The 18,942-nt window shown below is 37.3% G+C and overlaps 2 protein-coding genes across 8 annotated transcripts in view; both read right to left on the bottom strand.

Annotated features, from left to right (window-relative positions):
* Window positions 1-490: 490 nt before the first annotated feature.
* Window positions 491-1,405, bottom strand: LOC131436304 (dynactin subunit 6). Its single transcript, XM_058604958.1, has 3 exons — window positions 1,255-1,405; window positions 741-1,197; window positions 491-683 (listed from the first exon to the last, which is right to left on the bottom strand). Exons 1-3 carry the CDS (start codon window positions 1,269-1,271, stop codon window positions 582-584), a joined length of 576 nt encoding a protein of 191 aa, XP_058460941.1. The 5' UTR covers window positions 1,272-1,405; the 3' UTR covers window positions 491-581.
* A 7,025-nt stretch (window positions 1,406-8,430) lies between these two features.
* LOC131438062 (phosphatidylinositol 3-kinase regulatory subunit alpha) overlaps window positions 8,431-18,942 on the bottom strand; it is an 88,546-nt gene continuing 78,034 nt past the window's right edge. For all 7 annotated transcript variants that reach the window (XM_058607851.1, XM_058607849.1, XM_058607853.1 and 4 more), the window contains one exon: window positions 8,431-17,107. In XM_058607851.1, the coding sequence (XP_058463834.1) occupies window positions 15,526-17,107 (1,582 nt within the window). In that variant the 3' untranslated portion in view covers window positions 8,431-15,525. The remainder of the gene's footprint in view (window positions 17,108-18,942) is intronic.

Raw genomic sequence — 18,942 nt, 5'->3', positions numbered from 1 at the left:
GCTCATAATCAAATCATATCTTGGGATCTTTTTTTTCTCGTTCAATCCTCCAAAATAGAATTGAGTCGTTTTTGTTCATTTGCTCACTAAACGAAGAGGGCCTGTATTCAAATTCCCCCGGGCCCGTTTTTCTCTCGCGGCCCTGGATAAACCGTATAGGACTAATGTACCAATATTCATCTCATTAATAGAATCGGTAGTTATTTTTCGAATTACTCGAATTTCAATCCACCAATCGTGATAAATTCAATACTGTTACTATAGCGACGCAAAAACTCGAAGTGAATGCTTTCATCTTATCTTTAAAGTCAATCTATCGAACAAAGAAAACAGATCTCACTCTAACTAATGGTTTTCGTATATAAGATGACTACTGGAGCTGAGATGAATGGGAGTATCATTACTCTACATGTAGAACATCTGGTATTTAACTATAAAAACTCGAAGTTTTCGAAATGTTCATTACTTTAAAAGCAATTATAAATAATTTATTATACATATTAATACATCAGCTGGAAATATTTAAATGATCATCACTTTATAAAATTCTACATGATAATGTATTCAAATCGTAAAATTTTTTAAACTTGTGCCCGTACTTTTTTTGGATCATATGATGCCTTTTTTAAGTGGTGATAGTTGGGTAATATTTTCCGAAGATAATCAATTTGCACCATCTGAGACTGAAATGAAAAAAGGACAGTATAACAATCCGTAAGAATTAGTCAGACAATTCTCACTCTCTGCTTTTCGATTGCCTCTCGCTGTTGGCATTGCTTTCCGTAGATAATCGTTTTCTCCGGTAATACCTGCTCCCCGACCAGTCGACAACCTGCCCCGATGACGCACCCATTGGTAACGACTACGTCCGCCGAAACGTAGCTTTTGCACTCGAAAACATTCCGCTCTCCAATCTTGAGCGCTTCCACGGTGCAGCCTACTTCAAAAATGTTGTCTGGGCCAATTACCAGTGGCTTTACATTGCCTTCCAAAACGTCGTCGTAGGACGGATGACCTTTTGGAATGCGATGTACAATCGTTGCATATTCCTCAATGATACAGTTTTCTCCTATCACTATCGGGCCGGATTCAGCGAATATAGTCGAACTTGGATGAATGACACATCCGCTGGACACGGTTATTTCACCTCGGAGATTAGTGTCTTCACAAACCATTGAACGAGGCATGATTTTTATACTGAATATAGAGTAAGCTCGGTGAGTAGAACAGTCTAATTTAAAGTAATATACATACTCATTTTTCAGGTTCATTGTGCAGTTGTTTTCACCTAATAGAAAGAAATCTGAGTAAACTTATCGATGTTTTCAACTTATTAGCTTGAAATCGTATTCCATCAGCTGATTTTGACATTTGGAAGAAAAACATGAAATCTGTATAAAATGTTCAAAATGACGTATGTAACAATGAGAGATTCTCTTTGTTTACTTTCTCTTTTGAATATTATGGCACTCTTAGCAATCCTTCTCTCCAATTATTTACCGATAATAATAACTAAAGCTATCATCTTTTGATCTGCTTTGGAGAAATTACCAAAAAGCAGAAATACTTTGCAATAATCGAAAGTGAAAGTAAACAAAGAGATTCTCCCAATGTTACATACGTCGTTTTGAACATTTTATACAGAAATTATCTCTACACGCTGCAAGTTTCATATGGGTGGTCTATAATGTAAATGAAACTGAAACAAACGTATCCCCAGCAATCCGTTTTAGTTTTATTTATTCGACCAGTTCTACTGTCAAATTTAAAACTGGTATACATTGCCGTTCTATTTTTTCTATATTTGAAACACAGATAAAACGCACGATGTAAAATACCTGGTGATCACTTTTTTCTATGTGTTAGTGCGGTTGTCATTTTATTTTGGAATAACAGAGAGACGTGAAGAAGAAAAAACATAAACAAATGACGTTTCGGGAGTTGTTTTTATGAAAATATTTAGAGTTGGTTCTGTTTGCGAAAATATTGGCAGTGAAATGCGGTGTTTTGTTCCGGGATGTTTCAATCGTTTTCATCACCTGCATTTGAAATGCCACCCACAGCACAATCACTCCATTACTCATAATAACTGTAATAGATACCACAGTGCGATCCGCCAAATCCTTCCTCCAACGAAATGAACAGAATCGGATGTGTGTTCAATTTTCGATATTTCGACGTTACCTTGCAAGCCCTTGAAGAAAAAATGTCCAGATTTTTAATTAGTGCCAAAGATTCGCCAGGCTGCGCGACAACTGGAGTAACTTAGAAGTGAAATCCCGATCTGAAATGGTCATTTGTTTATGTTTACATGCTTGAATCCCGGCGCGCCATACTTAATTTCGTGAGAAAATTACCAACACAACCAAACCTGTCTTACTATGCCACCAGTGTATTTTACGTCGTGGATAAAACGCTGCTGGGGCTGCCAGTTTATTTTGTTACAATTTCTAGATTTAAATTTTAAAACTGGCATAAATTATACATCTAGAACTAGAACACTCCTGAATATGCCCTTAGAGTGACTGGTTATTGAGGTTTCTATGCCCGGTGCAAAATGAACGGCGGCCCTACTGAAAAATGGGTGGCCAACACGTTTCCTGATGAAAACAAAACAATATGTAAAAGCGATTCACACGCAGCATCAAGCGACTATCACCTGCATGGAACGATTACGGAACAACAACATTAATTGTAAGCAATTCATATGAAAGGACACTACGTCAAGTTCACGGAACATTTTAACGTCGGATACGTGAGCAATATTCGGCTAAAAAAATTAATAAAAATAATCTGGACGTCGACGGAAGTTCATTGATCGTCTGAATCGTGTTTAATACATGCGTTTCCTGATGAAAACAAACCAATCTCATTTGCATTTGTGGTTGTAAGTGAGCTGTCAGAGAGCCTACCTAAGACAAGACCTGACAACTGGCTTCTTATTCTTTCTTTCGAATCATGAAATGATTCTCGTCATTTTCGCCCTGTGGAATAAATACCAACGTATCGACTACAGTGTAGCCGACGACACGACCTGCCACTCGTCTATCAAAACTGTATCGTAAATTTAACTACCCCTCAGTAACTGGAAATGTCAAATCGAAAACGCTAGTGAATTTTTTTAAACTGGCAGCACAAGTTGATATATTTATTGATTTTGAATAACAGTCACCATAACCTTGGTTACTGCATATCGAAGGCAAGATGAATGTAAACAAAATAAATTTCAGATCGGTTATTATATTACGGAACATTTTAATGGATTTACCTGACTCGAGCGGAATGTAAAAATTGAGGAGTATGAGTTATGTCTTTTAAAAAGCCAAGTTCAAAATTCAGGTCTTGACTTGGAACCGTTGTGTGAGAAGGAAGACATGGAAATGACCGACAACGAGCTGAGCGAAGCTAGTGCTCTGCGGTACCTGCATAACGTACGGTAAAATGATTTCTTCGTGGAATTCCACTAGTAATCCTCGAATAGTGGCCAACAAAGTGAAATACTGTTTCCACTGCTGCGCAATCAACCGACACAAAACAATTTTGACACCGGCATATTACACCGAATCCTACTGCCCAGAAAAGCTAGAAGTTGAAGTGTACGGATGAATCGCTGGAAGCAGATCATTGTCCTCGTTCGTTGGTTTCATCCATAGTTTCGATTAAATTCCGAAAATCGAGTCCATCTAATTGCATTTCTGCTTAATTTGGACAAAGTTTAATACTAATAGAACTATTCCACCGCTTTCAAAACATGTTTATTTGTTTTGGGGTTCCTTGGTAAATAGTCCATAGCAACTTAAACAGTGTTGCTCGAGAAGATTATTTTTATCATTTACAAGGGGTCGCTAGATTTGTGGTAACTGGCGGTGAATCGTTAGCGAACAGTTTTAATGCTGATTTTTCTTCGGAGTGCCTGGTCGTGTCGTCGGTGTAGCCATATTTACAGATTTTTTTTAACTATGATAGGAAAGAAAATATTACATTTAAATTTTTAGACTTTAGATTTTTGATTTGAAATGAACATGAAAAATGTTTTGGTGAATGCATTTCTTTATTATATATTAATGCTTAAAAACAATTAATTTATTTTTGATGACAAAACACGAAATATCTCATGTTGAACGCAAAATCGAATCCATTGTTGGCGTATTACCGGATCTTTTGGAAACCGGAAAAAGTCAGGTTTGGATAGAAATGCTTAGTGCGACCACAGTGTGGAACACAACAGTTCATTCTTCTCGTAAAACTGAACACACTTTCGAGTTTACACTAATTTAACAAATCTTTTTTGGTTACACTTTAATTCACTAAAAAGAAAAACGGCTTGATGTCTATTTTAATTACACAGTGCTTCCACTATAAACATTTATTACCAATGAGATTGAAAAAAAGTGAAACATTCTCCGAAAATTTTCATTTTCTTTGGTGAGCTAAAATTATACATTTTAATAAACTTGTTTTCTGATTTTCTTCATACTTGGCATCATTGCTCGCGTATCCTGCAAAAGTTTTTCCTTTTCACAATGTGCAGGTAGCAACATCAAAATCAGCCAATCAGAAACTGGTCCATTTTGGAACAAAAGCAGCCCCCCCAGATGTCAGGTCTTGTCTTTGGGTTCTACAAGCACTCTTACATAAAGCTCCTTAGTTTTGGCAATTTCTTGCACTCAGTTTCAGTTAAAGAATATTCTTTTAACAACTGATATCAATTGATATACCAAGATGATCTTGATATATCTTGAATGCACTTATTAGATATAAGGTCAATAATATTACCTTTCTCTATTAAAATTAAATCAATAATTCTGTATAAAATGTTCAAAACGACGTATGTAACAATGAGAGATTCTCTTTGTTTACTTTCTCTTTCGATTATTGCGAAACATTCCTGCTTTATTCGGTAATTTCTTCAGTGCAGATTCAAAGATGATAGCTTTAGTTATTATTATCGGTAAATAATTGGAGTGAAGGATTGCTAACAGTACCGTAATAATCGAAAGAGAAAGTAAACAAAGAGAATCTCTCATTGTTCCATACGTCGTTTTGAACATTTTATACAGAATTGAAGTCTTGCATTTAATGGACTCCGAACGCCAGTATACGTTGAAAAATTCGAAATCTCGGTTGATTTTTCATTAGGGCGTTTAAGCAAGTGACAGTCTCTCTTTAATAACTCTCTCTTTCGATTATTGTGATGCAATTAAAAAGGTTTTCTTTGATATCACTATTCTGTTTGAAAGTCGAAAGTTTCGGGTATCATTTCATGCAAAGAGTTGAGTGATAAACGAGGAAACCGCTTGGTAATTAATAGAAGAGAAAGTAAACAAAGAGAAACTGTCACTTGCTTATACGCCCTTTTGAAAAATTAACCGAGAAATTATAACGATTGTTTATTGCAGAGATGCCATTTATACAGATTTATCTGTATTATACAGATTTTTACATACGCATACAGAATACAGATTTGATACAGATTTCTTAAATTTAATACGAATCTCCCAAGAAGCAAAATAAAAACTTTTTCGTATGAGCAATCTATTGGTATTTGATTGCAGTGACGAGAAGCAAAGTCTTGGTCTCAATGAATCTACCATTCGACAGCAATAATGTGTTATAATAACATCTGTTAACATCATTTTATTGTTGAAATTTAATTGTTAGTGAATATAGATAAATACAGATTTTTTATAGAGAGTAATACAGATTTCCTATGAAAATATCTGGCATCTCTGGTTAATTGTCACTCTAAGAGTGACGTTCATAAATGAGTGCGTTCAATGCCATTATCCGTGTTGCTAGTTGCGATTTTTGACAACTCGACATGATATCACAAATGAATTTCCAGACATGACAGTCACGATCTTTTTTTGGCGCACATCTACGGTCCTCCGTGAAACTGGCACCAATGGTGATAAATTGGTTGCGCTGCTGAGTTCCCATCATACATTTATAATGCAAATGTCAAACCGTGAGAGCCCTTTCGATTCCACGACGTAAAATACACTGGTGGCGTGATAAGACAGTTTTGGTTGTGTTGGTAATTTTCTCACGAAATTAAGCATGGCGCGCCGGGATTCAAGCATGTAGACATAAACAAACGACCATTATAGATCGGGATTTCACTTCTAAGTTACTCCAGTTGTCGCGCAGCCTGGCGAATCTTTGGCACTAATCGAAAATCTGGACATTTATTCTTCAAGGGCTTGCAAGGTAACGTCAAAATATAGAAAATTTTACACACATCCGATTCTGTTCATTTCGTTGGAGGAAGGATTTGGCGGATCGCACTGTGGTATCTATTACAGTTATTATGAATAATGGAGTGATTGTGCTGTGGGTGGCATTTCAAATGCAGGTGATGAAAACGATTGAAACATCCCGGAACAAAACATCGCATTTCACTGCCAATATTTTCGCAAACAGAACCAACTCTAAATATTTTCATAAAAGCAACTCCCGAAACGTCATTTGTTTATGTTTTTTCTTCTTCACATTTCTCTGTTATTCCAAAATAAAATGACAACCGCACTAACACATAGAAAAAAGCAATCACCAGGTATTTTACATCGTGAGGACCAGACAACTGGCTTATTTTTCCAGAAAAATATTTCGCTTCTTATTCCGGTTGCTCCCTGCTGTAAATAATAAATGCCTCGGGATCACTGTTGCCAGTAGAGATAATTATTCATTCTGAAAACTTTCTCTCCTTATAACATGCAATTATTTATCATTTGAAAACACTTAGACAAATGTTATATCGGTCAAAAATATAGCTCTGGATTCATTTTAATCAGATGTTTGTTTTGAAGAAAACGTTTAGTTGAAACAGCTTAATAAAATGTTGCTAAAACACTCAATTTTGGGTAATTAATTTTTGCAGCTTTGTTAACTAAAGTATTCGACATATTCTATTTGAGAAAAATAATAACATACAGAAGTATCCAAAGATTCGGTGCAATTCTCAACCAACATAATAAATATTCACGTCCATATCACACTTCGTGATTTCAGGCTTTCTTTTTGTATTATCCAGTGATTGTTAAATGTACTCGTATACTTTCCGCATTGACAGGACTTAAAAACAAATTGAACTTAAATCCTATTGAAATTAATAATTTTGAAAAGATGACCCGAAAAATAAAATATCCAATATCAAGCTACATTGTTACCGACGATACTGACAACACTTTTTCTACCACCCTGTAGTAATATTGATTTCAACAACTTGTACTTGCTTATGTCAATTTCAACCAATCACGAGCTGGTCCGAAATTGGTCCTAAAAGTGGATTAACAATTGTCAGGTCCTGTCCTAGCCGGGAATAGAGATGTGCGAAACAGCTCATACCGGTGAGCAGCTCCGAACCGATCAGCTCACTAAAGTGAATCGATTCAATGCATCAGCTCTTCAGCTCATTTATACCGTTTTCGTTTATTGATCAGAGCAGCCCGAAAGCTGACCCAGAGTCGCCCAAACAACGTTTGATGTGTTTGTTTTAGCAACCTGAGGTCGCTCTAGAGCGGACTCCAATCGCGTAGTTTCGCTCTGAAAATTTTCTCGGGTCGCACCACGCATCCAGCCGAGTTTGTTTATTTTATCTTTTTTTCATGAGTTGTTGTTTAGGGCGCGTACCACGTGTTCGTTTTACTCGGAGTCAGAGTAGCCCGCGTCTAGGTTCGAAAACGAAAACGGTATTAGATTGAACTGAAGGTTAGTTTCGAGCGCCGTTTTTCTTGCACCGTTTTTCTTGCGCCGTTTCTCTTACTCCGTTTTTCTTTCATATGCATGAACGAAACCATTAATGCACAAAGAACAATGCTATGCGAACTAATTTGTGTGTGAATCATTATTATGTCACATTTGTTGGCATCCCTGAATGTACCTTAGCCTACTGAGTGAGAGGTAAGATTTTTTATTGACAATAGCTCATTCAATCTGTTAAAGGATAGATGCACATTTGGTAGAACGAATGAAAGCATACATTTCTTCTCATTTAGAAATCGCTCTTCAAGAGCCAAAGATACGTTCAGCTCGTAGCTTGTTACCACCTTATCAGTGCTGTGAACTGGTGAGCTGCGGTTCTTTTGAAAAGAGCTGTGAGCTGTCAGCTCACTTTAAAGATTCGATTCACTGGAACAGCTCAGGAGCGAATTGCCCATCTCTAGCCGGGAACGAACCACATTTTTCAAAAATATTTATAAGCACGTACATGTCTTTATTATTTATCTTTGGTGACATTATGAATGTCATTGTATTTTCGCTCCGAACTGACAATGTGAGCTGTAACAGAAAAAAATAATTCGACAAGCATCGCGAAGATTTGATTCGAATGCACAAATTTCCAAACAATGGCGGAAAATGGTTCTATTTTATGAACAGTGGAGCAGAGGTGAACCCTATGTGTCATCAAAATAACATCAACGAAAAATCTTATCTTTTTTTTCTTATTATTTTATTATACAAATGTATTTACATTCAATCACATATAATTTTACTTTGTATTTTTTTTTGTTTTGTTTCTTCGCACGTTTTACTCGTTCTCTCTGCCCGTTCGGATTTCAAGCGTAATGTAAAACCTTGCAGTCAGGAAAGACATTTGCTCGGTACTCAATAATTTTTTTTCCTTTCAACTCCAGTGCCTTTTGATTGTGTTGTTGCGGGTATAATTTTTCATGCTTTGTTCTTACTGTCCTTTGTTTTCTGCTATTTTTTCGTGATAGTATTTTCTTGGATCGCTGCTACAAAAGAAAAACGAAGAAAACCCTGTCTAATAGTGATATATAACCGTTAAGTTGAATTGGGTTTGATTTGTATGGCAAATGTTTCGTTCCTAGAATCGCGTGTCTCGAATTAGTTCGTTTTGTTTTTGTTCTATTTTCATATTCGGTAGCATGTATATGTGAGAGTAAAACGTTGTAGCGTTTTTTTCCTATTGATTGAATATGTGTATACAAATGGGTTTCCATCAATCGCTTGTCTTTTTTTTAATAACAGAGGTAATATAGTTATTTCGCTTGTTTATTTGTATGTGTTTTGTGTGTATTCCTTTTTTGTTTTATCTATTTGTTTTTTTTTCTTCTTTTGCATATGTGTGGATGAGTGTATAAATGTATTTCTGTATGCTGTATTGTTGGTTATAACTCAAACGGGACCAGATGGAAGAAAAATACGAGCTTCAAGCAGAAGAGATGACTTTATTTTGTTTTCCTAACACCTAGCTATACTAACACTGCTTTTGTTTTTTTGTAGTAATTGTAATAGATCCTAACATTTCTCTTATCGCATCTATGCTCGTCCGTCCGTCCGACCGTCAGTTCAGGCTATTACGGTCGGTTGTTCAAACACAATGTAAATGTGTTATTTCGAGTGGCCCGGCATCCTGTATCGCTCATTTCTCTTCACTCTTCTCCTTCTTCTTTCATACTCTTTTACTCAATATCACCGTACGAATTTCATCACATTCTCTTGTTTTCGTTTCTTATTATTTGTTGTTTGTCAATTTGAAAAATGCTAGTAAAAACGACGACCACAGCTCTAGCTTTTTGTGTTTGTTATATTTTATAATTACTAATTATTTTATCATATATCTGCATGTATGCATAATTTTGCTTGTTGGTTTGTTTAACGGGAGAGAAACCTAGGGTCATGCTCGAAAAAACATGAACGCACTCTGGCGATCAATTTGCTTTTTGAGCCGTTTTGTTTTTTTTATTATTATTTTTCATCGGGAAAACAAGAAAGTGTGTATTAAATGTATTATTCGTATAAAAATGTCAGTAAATCATATGACCTAGTCGACAGAGGAGAGTAAAAACTATGTATAAAAGAATGCACACTTCATATGTGGTTTTGTATCAATTTGTTTACAACATCACTATACCGATGGTATCTAGGTAACAACAGAATGGAAAGTTGTTCTTATTCGATTTCTGTCACTTATGGTGATCACTAGGCAAATAATGATGAAAGATCAATCACTATGCTCGTTCACAATTAGTACAGCTGGGGAAAATGCGTCATGCGAGCATATACTGCATCCGTCGTTTGTCAGTTTCAAAACTCACAATGCAGATTCAATTACATAGATCAATGAAAAGCTTGTTTACACACTGTAGATTGTTCCAACTATTTAAGGGTTTGCTATGCAGCATTGATTGGGTGAAAAAATAAACTCGATTGAATATAAGTCATCACAATGCATCATTAACAATCGAAGGCTTCTGTCAATATGGCGAATCTTCTTAGGTCGCGACTCGAACAAAAAACTACTTATATACGTAAGACCAACTTCCTATCCACTACAACACCGACTATATCTCTGGCCAATCGAATGTAAGGGTTAGAGCAGTAATGCTGTGAGTTGTCTCTGGAGATTGTATATCCAACCGTCATTTGCAGCTTTCGATCTCATTTTTCGCGGACACGAAGCGTAACAACTGTCGCATAAAAGACTGATAAATGTTGAATTCACACAAAAACATCCTTGTCTAAAAAAAAATTCAGATCGATCCGAAAAGCTTTTGTTGGTTACATTCGCATATTTTCGATGAGATTTCCATAGCCCAATAAAAAAAGAGGTGTTAATGTCTATCTTAATTCACTGGGCGAGAGCTAAAGTTTTTTTATGTCATTTTCGCTTGATGCCAAACCTAACCTAGCTTCCACCCTAACTGCTGTCAACCCGTCTTTGGAAGCTGATTTCGAATCTGGTTTCAACGTTGTTGAACTGAAAATCGAGTCAGTTGCAAACCTGGTTTTTATATCAGGTTTATTCAAACCCCCGTTGCTAAGTGCGAACCCAATACAGTTTAGTGAAAAGTGTTTGTTTGATGAAATTACCCTGAGTCAGTTTCAGTTTTCTCACGCGAAAACGACATTAGAATGGAGCTTTGTACTTGATTCAATGCCATTTTTCAAACGTCCGGGAATATCAAGTAAAGTATCACTGAACGTTCCTGTACTTAAGATGTAAACATTACACTTGTTTCTGTTAAAAAAAAATCATCCGTAAAAAACTAACCTAACCCAATTTTATACGTTTCTGATAATTTTTCATGTATAACCATAGTTCCCACTAGAGAATGTAGCAGTAAATCACAACTGCCAACATGAAAATTTGAGTCCTTCTTTTCTTGATTCCGTTCTTCATTTGCAGGTGTCGCTACTGATAATTGAGTTTTGCGACAATATGCCAATTGAGCAATTTGACGTCTTTATTACTCACACCGATGCAGAGTGCGCAGATCTATTCATATACGAAATTAGAATGTGTGCGAGCCGAAGTCAAAGTTTGTTGTGGGTTCAATTTTACACTGAGGTAAAACATTTTTGACTCATTATCATACACTGCGAATAATGCATATAGAAGTTCGTAAGCTATGAACTAATGAACCAAGTAGAAGACAGGTCCATTACGTGATATAGAGTTTCATGAACGATTTTATGTCTTTCTCAACTGTTCTCTTGGCATTTCAAAGTTTTTTATTGCATATATGTCTTAAACAATTGGCACGATGCGGCTCGACAAAATTCACTGGGTTATTTCGACATACTCACACTAGCATTAACCTTTCAACTGCTGAGAATAGCCACACCAACACATTCGCACGTGGATTGGACTATAACAGTCTGCACGGAAAATTAAAACTACCTATTGTTTGACTTCTTTTTACTTAACTTTGAGTTCCTTTGGATCTTTCTTTTCATTCGCTCCTTCCATTGTTGTCAAAATACAAAGAGCAAAACCACCCAACAGCGAGAGTTTCATTCAATAAACTAAAATTAAGTAAACCGTATAAACCTGAAATTGAGTCAATACGACTCAACTGTACTGCCCATACTTGCATATCAGTCCCATATAGAAAATAGGCATGTCGAGAAAAAGACGATCAATATTTTATTTCCAAACTTTTTGATTTATTGTGCTACCTAATGCAAAATCATGGTATTATTACATGAAATATTTCATGTAATATTCAGTGCAAATTTCAATAATTTCATTTGTTGAAATATTGGAATAGCGAAGGTATATTACCAATATTGCGACTTTACCTAAAATTAGGATATTGAACGGAACCCCCAAACTGAGTGGAATGTACTTAAAATTAGGTTGTTTTGCGGTTCGGTGCGTGTAAAATCAAACCCATTCAATGCGGACTCGCCCGAGGGCGGCATTATCGCAAAAAAAGGACGTTGCCAATGATTTGTTCGGGAAATGTGAGAGCTGAGGATATCTTGTTAATTTGATGCCTCGGTAAAATTCAATCGTCATCCTGCGAAAGATTCAAACAATGAAGCTTAGATGGCGCGTTAGGGAAAATTACTACTGCGCTAGATTGCTAATTGCCAATTTTACAAAGCTAGCGGCTGTAAGTTTTATATGGGAGATCTATATTAGAACTGAAACTGAAATAAATTATACAATTACCTGCTGCTGAATTTGCTCTAAGAGTGCTTTGGGGAGTTTTACCATTCTGTGTCGACAGACTTCGCTGCCGATTCTAGGCGTACAGGACCATTTTACATGGCTTAAATATCAACACTTCTTTTACAATCGCATTTGATATACTATGTTAGTTTACGATCGGTTGCAGATTTGATTGACTAATTTGTACCATTTAATTGCAACTTTAAAAACTTTTCCAACGATTTAATTCCAAAATTCACCATGAGCATTGCCATTGAACCCTTGGACGCCCTTTGTGTGAGTCAATATTTTCGCCTATACTCAAGAAAGTGTGATGAGAAATGACCTTGGGATTAAATGTCTTAACAAAGATTTAACAGTACCAAATATTGACAATAATTCGGTCTCATGTAATGAGGTTATGATACCATTGAATCAACCTTCCTTCTCAGGCAGAATTGCAAAGCAAACTCGTCATTGATCTATGTTTACGAACCGTTGACAGTGCAAGTGTTTATGTTACAGTTCGGCGCTAAAAAAAAAATGATACATTAACAAAACTACAAGCTAGATCTTCATAGAACAGAAAAGAAACTGGGATGTGACGGTTTATTCGTTTCCGTTTCTCACAGTGTGTTGGTATAATTTACGTGTTGTTATTAGAGTTAAGTTGTTTAATATTAATTTGTACATGCTTCACATGCGTCATTTGCTCTATCTTTCTCTCGTTCTCACGCGCTTTGCCACATACAAAAGTTTTGGGGACAGAGTCGAATGTTTGTTTTACTTTGTTTTTGCTTGTGTATGTTGTGAGTATGATTGTATTCTTAATGGAAAAAATGAGTTTTGGTTTGCCCGGCGGATTTCGACTTTTGCCTGGTTTATACAAGAGTTGCTGATTCGACAAAGATGATTATTTTCATTCAAATGTTTGTTTCATCCTTCTGGTGGGAATTCTGATTACACGGACATTGCTTTTATTACAATTTTTTTTTTTCGTCACAGTTGGTATCTACGACCAACAAACATTTGTATTGACTTCTATTGACAAATAGTAAGATACTACACTCACTACAAAAACTGATTTGTTTCTTGTTTTTTTTTTCACAAAATAAAACTTGGTTTCGATTATTTAAAGACATGTAGTGTTTGTTATTTTCTGTTTCAAATTTGTTTGTTTACTACTTCAATGGACCACAATAGTTTATTTATTTTCTGGTTTATCGTTCCAAAGTCAGGGCTACTGCCCCTCCAGATTCTATCGAGCAGACCTCAAATGACCGAGCAAGTTGCCATCTGAGTACATCACATCACAAGTCGTTCTCTGAGAATTTGAGGGATTCTAAATTTACTGGAACCGTGAGTTCGCAATCATTCCAAGTTTTTCTTATGTTTTTTTCTGATTTGTGAGCGCTACACACGCCTGAATCGCTGATTACCGATTCTCCTGATGTGACTCCGATAATTCTAGTAGCGAATGATTTTCTTTTCTCATTACTCGTATTTCCACAAAATTTATACCACAATGTTCGTTATGCAGGTTGTTTAGCTGATGTTGCCATACAAATATATTTGTCTTGTCAACATTTTCCAATTGATTTTATTCCTACTAAACTTAGAAGTTACAAATTTGAAGTTTTTTTTGTTTGTTTTACTTATTCCTTTTTGTTTTATATACTTTATATTTTTGTTACAAATAATGTTTAAAATTAAAAACTCTTTACTTGTTTTGATTACTAATTTACTTTGTTTCACATTTGCTTCTCCAGAAATATATTCAATTTGTTTCCTTTCTTTTCATATTGGTTGCGATTTTGATTTTACGATGTTTCATTGTCACAAGTTTTCTACTTAATAAGTTTTATTCTCGCTTCTTTTTTACTTTCATTACGATTACTAACACAGTTTAAAATGATTAAATCAATTGATACAACTCCTACGGGTTGTGTATATGCGCTTATGTATGTAGTTTTGTTGTTATAGTAGACTTATCGACCGGCGGTCAACGGGATGACTACCGTCACAACTGTCAGCGAATCATCATTTTTTGTTTTTTTTATTATTTTGTTTTGTAGAGCTATGCATAATTATACAAAAGAAATTCTCTCACATCTCACTGCTCGTTTTCGACAACGTTAAACTACATTATAAACAAACAGATAATATTTAAATGTATACACAAAAAAAACAAAATAATATAGGATCTTGCTGGCTTTGTTTCACTGACTTTACCCCATCATTTCGCTCAATGTCAACCTTATTTGTCTTCAGTTACTTTCCTTATCTACTACCAGTCCTCGGACTCTCTAATTTTGAATTTGATAGCCCATTTTGGGCCTATATAGCTAGCTAGGCTTTCTATTTTTTCGATTTGTGCCTCTCACCAAATCTAGAGATGCTCAAGTTTCGCTTGCTTTCACACGCTACTAATGGAAGGGAGGAGGAGGAGTCGTAAAATTGAAGAGAAGGTACACAACTGGAAACTGTCGGGACGTTTCTGCACTAATCTCTGCAGTGGTTTTTTTTTTGATACAGCTTCTGAAGACTTTGATCACACAACATTTGCATATGATTTAACAAAAACAAAACATAACCTCACCCGATTCAAAACAGTTGCCCGGAGTAATGACAACGGAAAACCTATATCCAGTGTGCGAAAAGGATATATCGTAACTACACGCGGACTGTTCAGTTCGTTTCTTCGCCAGTCAATGAATCCGGTTCTTCCGACTTTACACTATTTTATAACAAAACGAAATAAAAAAAAACAACAAACATCCATCGTGCAGAAGCGCCCTACGTCAGCTTCCCGCTTCAAGCTGGGGTATTTGATAATTCTCCAATGTATTTATTTCATTACTTCCTAGCTATATAATATGGAAACGAATGCTAGATGCAGTACAAACATCTTTCCAAATTGTGCAATAATGTCTGCTTTAGCGCTCTGCTTATACAAGCGAAAAAAAAACTTTCTGTGAGTTGATGTTCGCGCCTATCTTTTTCTTAAGAAAATATAAGAAAACAATTCATTCGAGAGGAGTTTAAAAAACTTTATAGGTTTAACCTAACCTCTAAGAAGACGTAGAAGAATCAGAAGAAGTACATGGAGTGCGGGTCTACTAGTTAGATTGTTGCTTGCTGGCGAACGCCGGATACTTCAGCGTCGTCTGCAGTGTGTCGTTATGTTCCTCCAGTGAGTTGTTTGCGTAATGCAGCACCAACGACTTCAATGAATCGTAGATGTTGTACGGTTCCGCAAAACCATACCCCTGTTCCGTTTGCTGGACGATACAATGGTTGACCGTGTCGTTGCAGGTGATCGACAGTGCATATTGGCCACCGTTCCGGGAACGTATGAGGAAGGTTCCGGTTGGTTTCCCTGTCAGGAACTGTTCCGCATCCTGCCGATTGAACGTTGGCCGCAACCACGTGGTTTCGTCATTGTGTGGCTGCTCGTGACTGCTTTGGTTGTATGAGAAGTACCCATCGGTTAGCATCTGCTTGATTTGGCTGTCACTGACGCCCTGCCATTTCATCTCTTCCATGTAACGATCCTTCGCTCGGTTCAACGTGATGATTTCCGGATTGAGCTGGTTAATCTCACGTTCCAGAGTCCAAATTCGAGTCTTCTCCTTATCCATATCGGTTTGCAGTTGATTCTTACATTGATTCAGCTCCTGCATCCGATCTACGATCAGTTGATGATTCGTACTGAGACCTTGCTTCTCGTGAGGTTGCGCTTCCTTTTCAAACTTGGCCTGAATCGCCAGCTGTTCGTTGAACAGTTTCTCCGCTTCAGCAAACGCTTCCTGGGCTTGCTTTTTCAAATCGACCTGATTCTTGGCCGTTGTGTACTCTTCGGTTAGCCGTGCCCTCTCGAGCAGTTTTTCATTCAACTGCTGTACCATATCGATGAACTTCTGGGCCAACCGGGGTGTGTCGTCCCCGGCACTCGATATGAAATTATCATCCTCGAAACGAGAGATCGGATACATCAACTTGATGTCCAGGATCGTGTTGTATCCCTTCAGCGAAACCTTCCGATAGTAGTTGATGAGATCGACCACACTGTTATGGGTGGCATCCCTGGTGAACCCGTACATGCCCTTATTGTGATATATCTTGATCACACGGTCTGTGCCGTCTTTTCTCAGCGTAAGCGTATACTCACCGCCGCCGCTGGTGGCGTCCCGCACCAAAAACGAACCGTCCTGCGCATCCGTCATCTTCTCCTTCGCTTCATCCCGTGTGATCTTGCCCCAGTACCATTCGGCTTCACGGAGATCCACCGGCGTGTCGGCATCACAAACCGCACGCACCAGTGACACCGATCGCCGCTCTTCGCCGATCACCACCGTGCTGCTGCTACTGAGATTGGTACTCGAACCCGAACTTGTACTGCTACCGTAGACGTTGTTACAGTATGCTGATCCTCCGGCCAGAGGCGCTGGTATCACAGTTGCCGGTGATGTGATTGTTGACTTCTTCAAACTACTCATCCCGGAGGATGGATTTGCCGACTGTTGTTGTTGTTGTTGCTGTTGCTGCTGTTGCTGCTGCAGCACCGTTGCACTTCGGGAAATTTTCCGCGGAGGCACAGCCGGGGCGGATAGAAACTCCGGCAATTTTTCGTTCCAGTCCAATTTGTAGAGAAGAAGCTCCATTATTCGCAAGTGATTTTCCGTGTTATACACGATTTGACTGAAATCAGATTGAAAGTTGGAAAACGGAAACGATTAGTAAGAGACAAGCGATGATCTAGAATTCAAGTTTAAGGTCCAGAATAGAAAAAAAAAGTCAGACGAAAATTACAAATTAATATTCAGACATTGTGTTGCAACGGACTTCGCAATCAATTTGTAAGCACGCAAGACAGCTCCAATGTCTAATGCTACGATCCTACTAACATTAGGAAACCTTCTAGCTCAGATAAACGAGAACTGCCATGCGAGATCAGAATTAATGAATATTAGTGCTTAATTTGAATCAATGGCAATTATGATCGCTCGATGAGAGTATGGGCAAAATTTTAACCAATTATCCAAACTACAGTGATGTTCCATTAACTCCCGAAAGCCGCCATCTAGAATTTTAAAATGCCTTCAAACATTGACATTTGATCCAATGATCAGATATCCAAAGCTATTATCAATTGACTTGTCGTTCTTCAATTGACCCAGACTCTTCAATTACTGCTATCATGACTGCAAAAAATGTATTCTAAATTGAAATCATCCTCGAACGCTGCACGGCATTCCCTCTTTAGTATTAAAAAAGTGCTCGAACAGCCTATAAATTTCACTATCGATTTTATTCAACATCTCTTCGTCGTTTAGCAGTGAGAATCGGCGATCACGTTTCCAATGAGTTTATCGCTTCGTCCGGAATTCCGCAGGGTTGCCATCTCAGGCCTTTAAATTTTTACTGTAATTCAACGACGTCAACTTTACTCTAGAGAAACCTCGTCTATCGTTTGCCGATGACGTTAGGATCTACTATTACATTTGAAACCCAGAAGATGCAGGTTTTCTACAGCGATAGTTGTTGAGCTTCGCCGAGTGGTGTAAAGTAAACCGTATGAAATTGAATCCTGACAAATGCTAGACTATTACGTTGTCAAAATTTCTGGAACTATCCTCGATAGTCAGAACGACGTGTGGTAAATACCTTGTTTCCAAAGCTTCTCGCAACCTAGGATTAGTAATAAGGATGGCTAAACATTTTACAGACGTATACTGTTTAAAATCTCTGTATTTATCACTTGTTCGTTCATCCCTGGAGTACTGTTCTGTCGTTTGGAATCCTCACTACATAAACGGTGCTCATAGAATCGAATCGATACAACGCAGTTTCATTCGCTTCGCTCTACGGCGCTTGCCGTGGAACAATCCTCACCAACTACCAAACTACGAAAGTTGCGGGTTACTAAACGGTCTCGATACACTACAAGTTTGTCGAGATGTTGCACGTGCTTTATTAATAGCAGATGTTTTGATCGATAAGATTGACTGTTCTGCTTTGCTCCGCGAAATTATGTTAATATCAACGTGTGATCCCGTGCTCTTTGTAATAGTGCATTTCTTCGACGAACCAACTACGGTGCTAACAATGCTATTATTGGCTTGCAGAGATCATTCAATCACGTATCATTAGGATTCGACTTCAATCTATCACGCAGTAGGATACTTGAAAATTTGTTGTATATTACTAGAAATGAACATTAAGACCATATTGTGTCTGTTGATTAAAGCTTGATTCAGATAGAAATGGAACAAAGGCAATTGCCTGTATTTCAGTTATTTATGATTGAATTCAAGATCTTTTTTCATAAAAAATGTAGCGTTTTCTTCATACTTTTAATAAAAAATACGGATAAAATTATTCGTCACGGTTTTGAAGGAATTCTCGAATTTTTCCTGTAACACGGCTATATTAGGCGGCGCACACCTTCTTCGTCCATCGTTTTAGCTATCTTATTCCACCAGGTCGTCATCTGATTGATGTCTTTGACAACCTTTCCCCTTGCCTTGAGCCTC

Source organism: Malaya genurostris, chromosome 3 (genome assembly GCF_030247185.1).
Source record: "Malaya genurostris strain Urasoe2022 chromosome 3, Malgen_1.1, whole genome shotgun sequence".
Lineage (NCBI taxonomy): Eukaryota > Metazoa > Arthropoda > Insecta > Diptera > Culicidae > Malaya > Malaya genurostris.
This window is presented reverse-complemented; position numbering and strand designations above follow the sequence as displayed.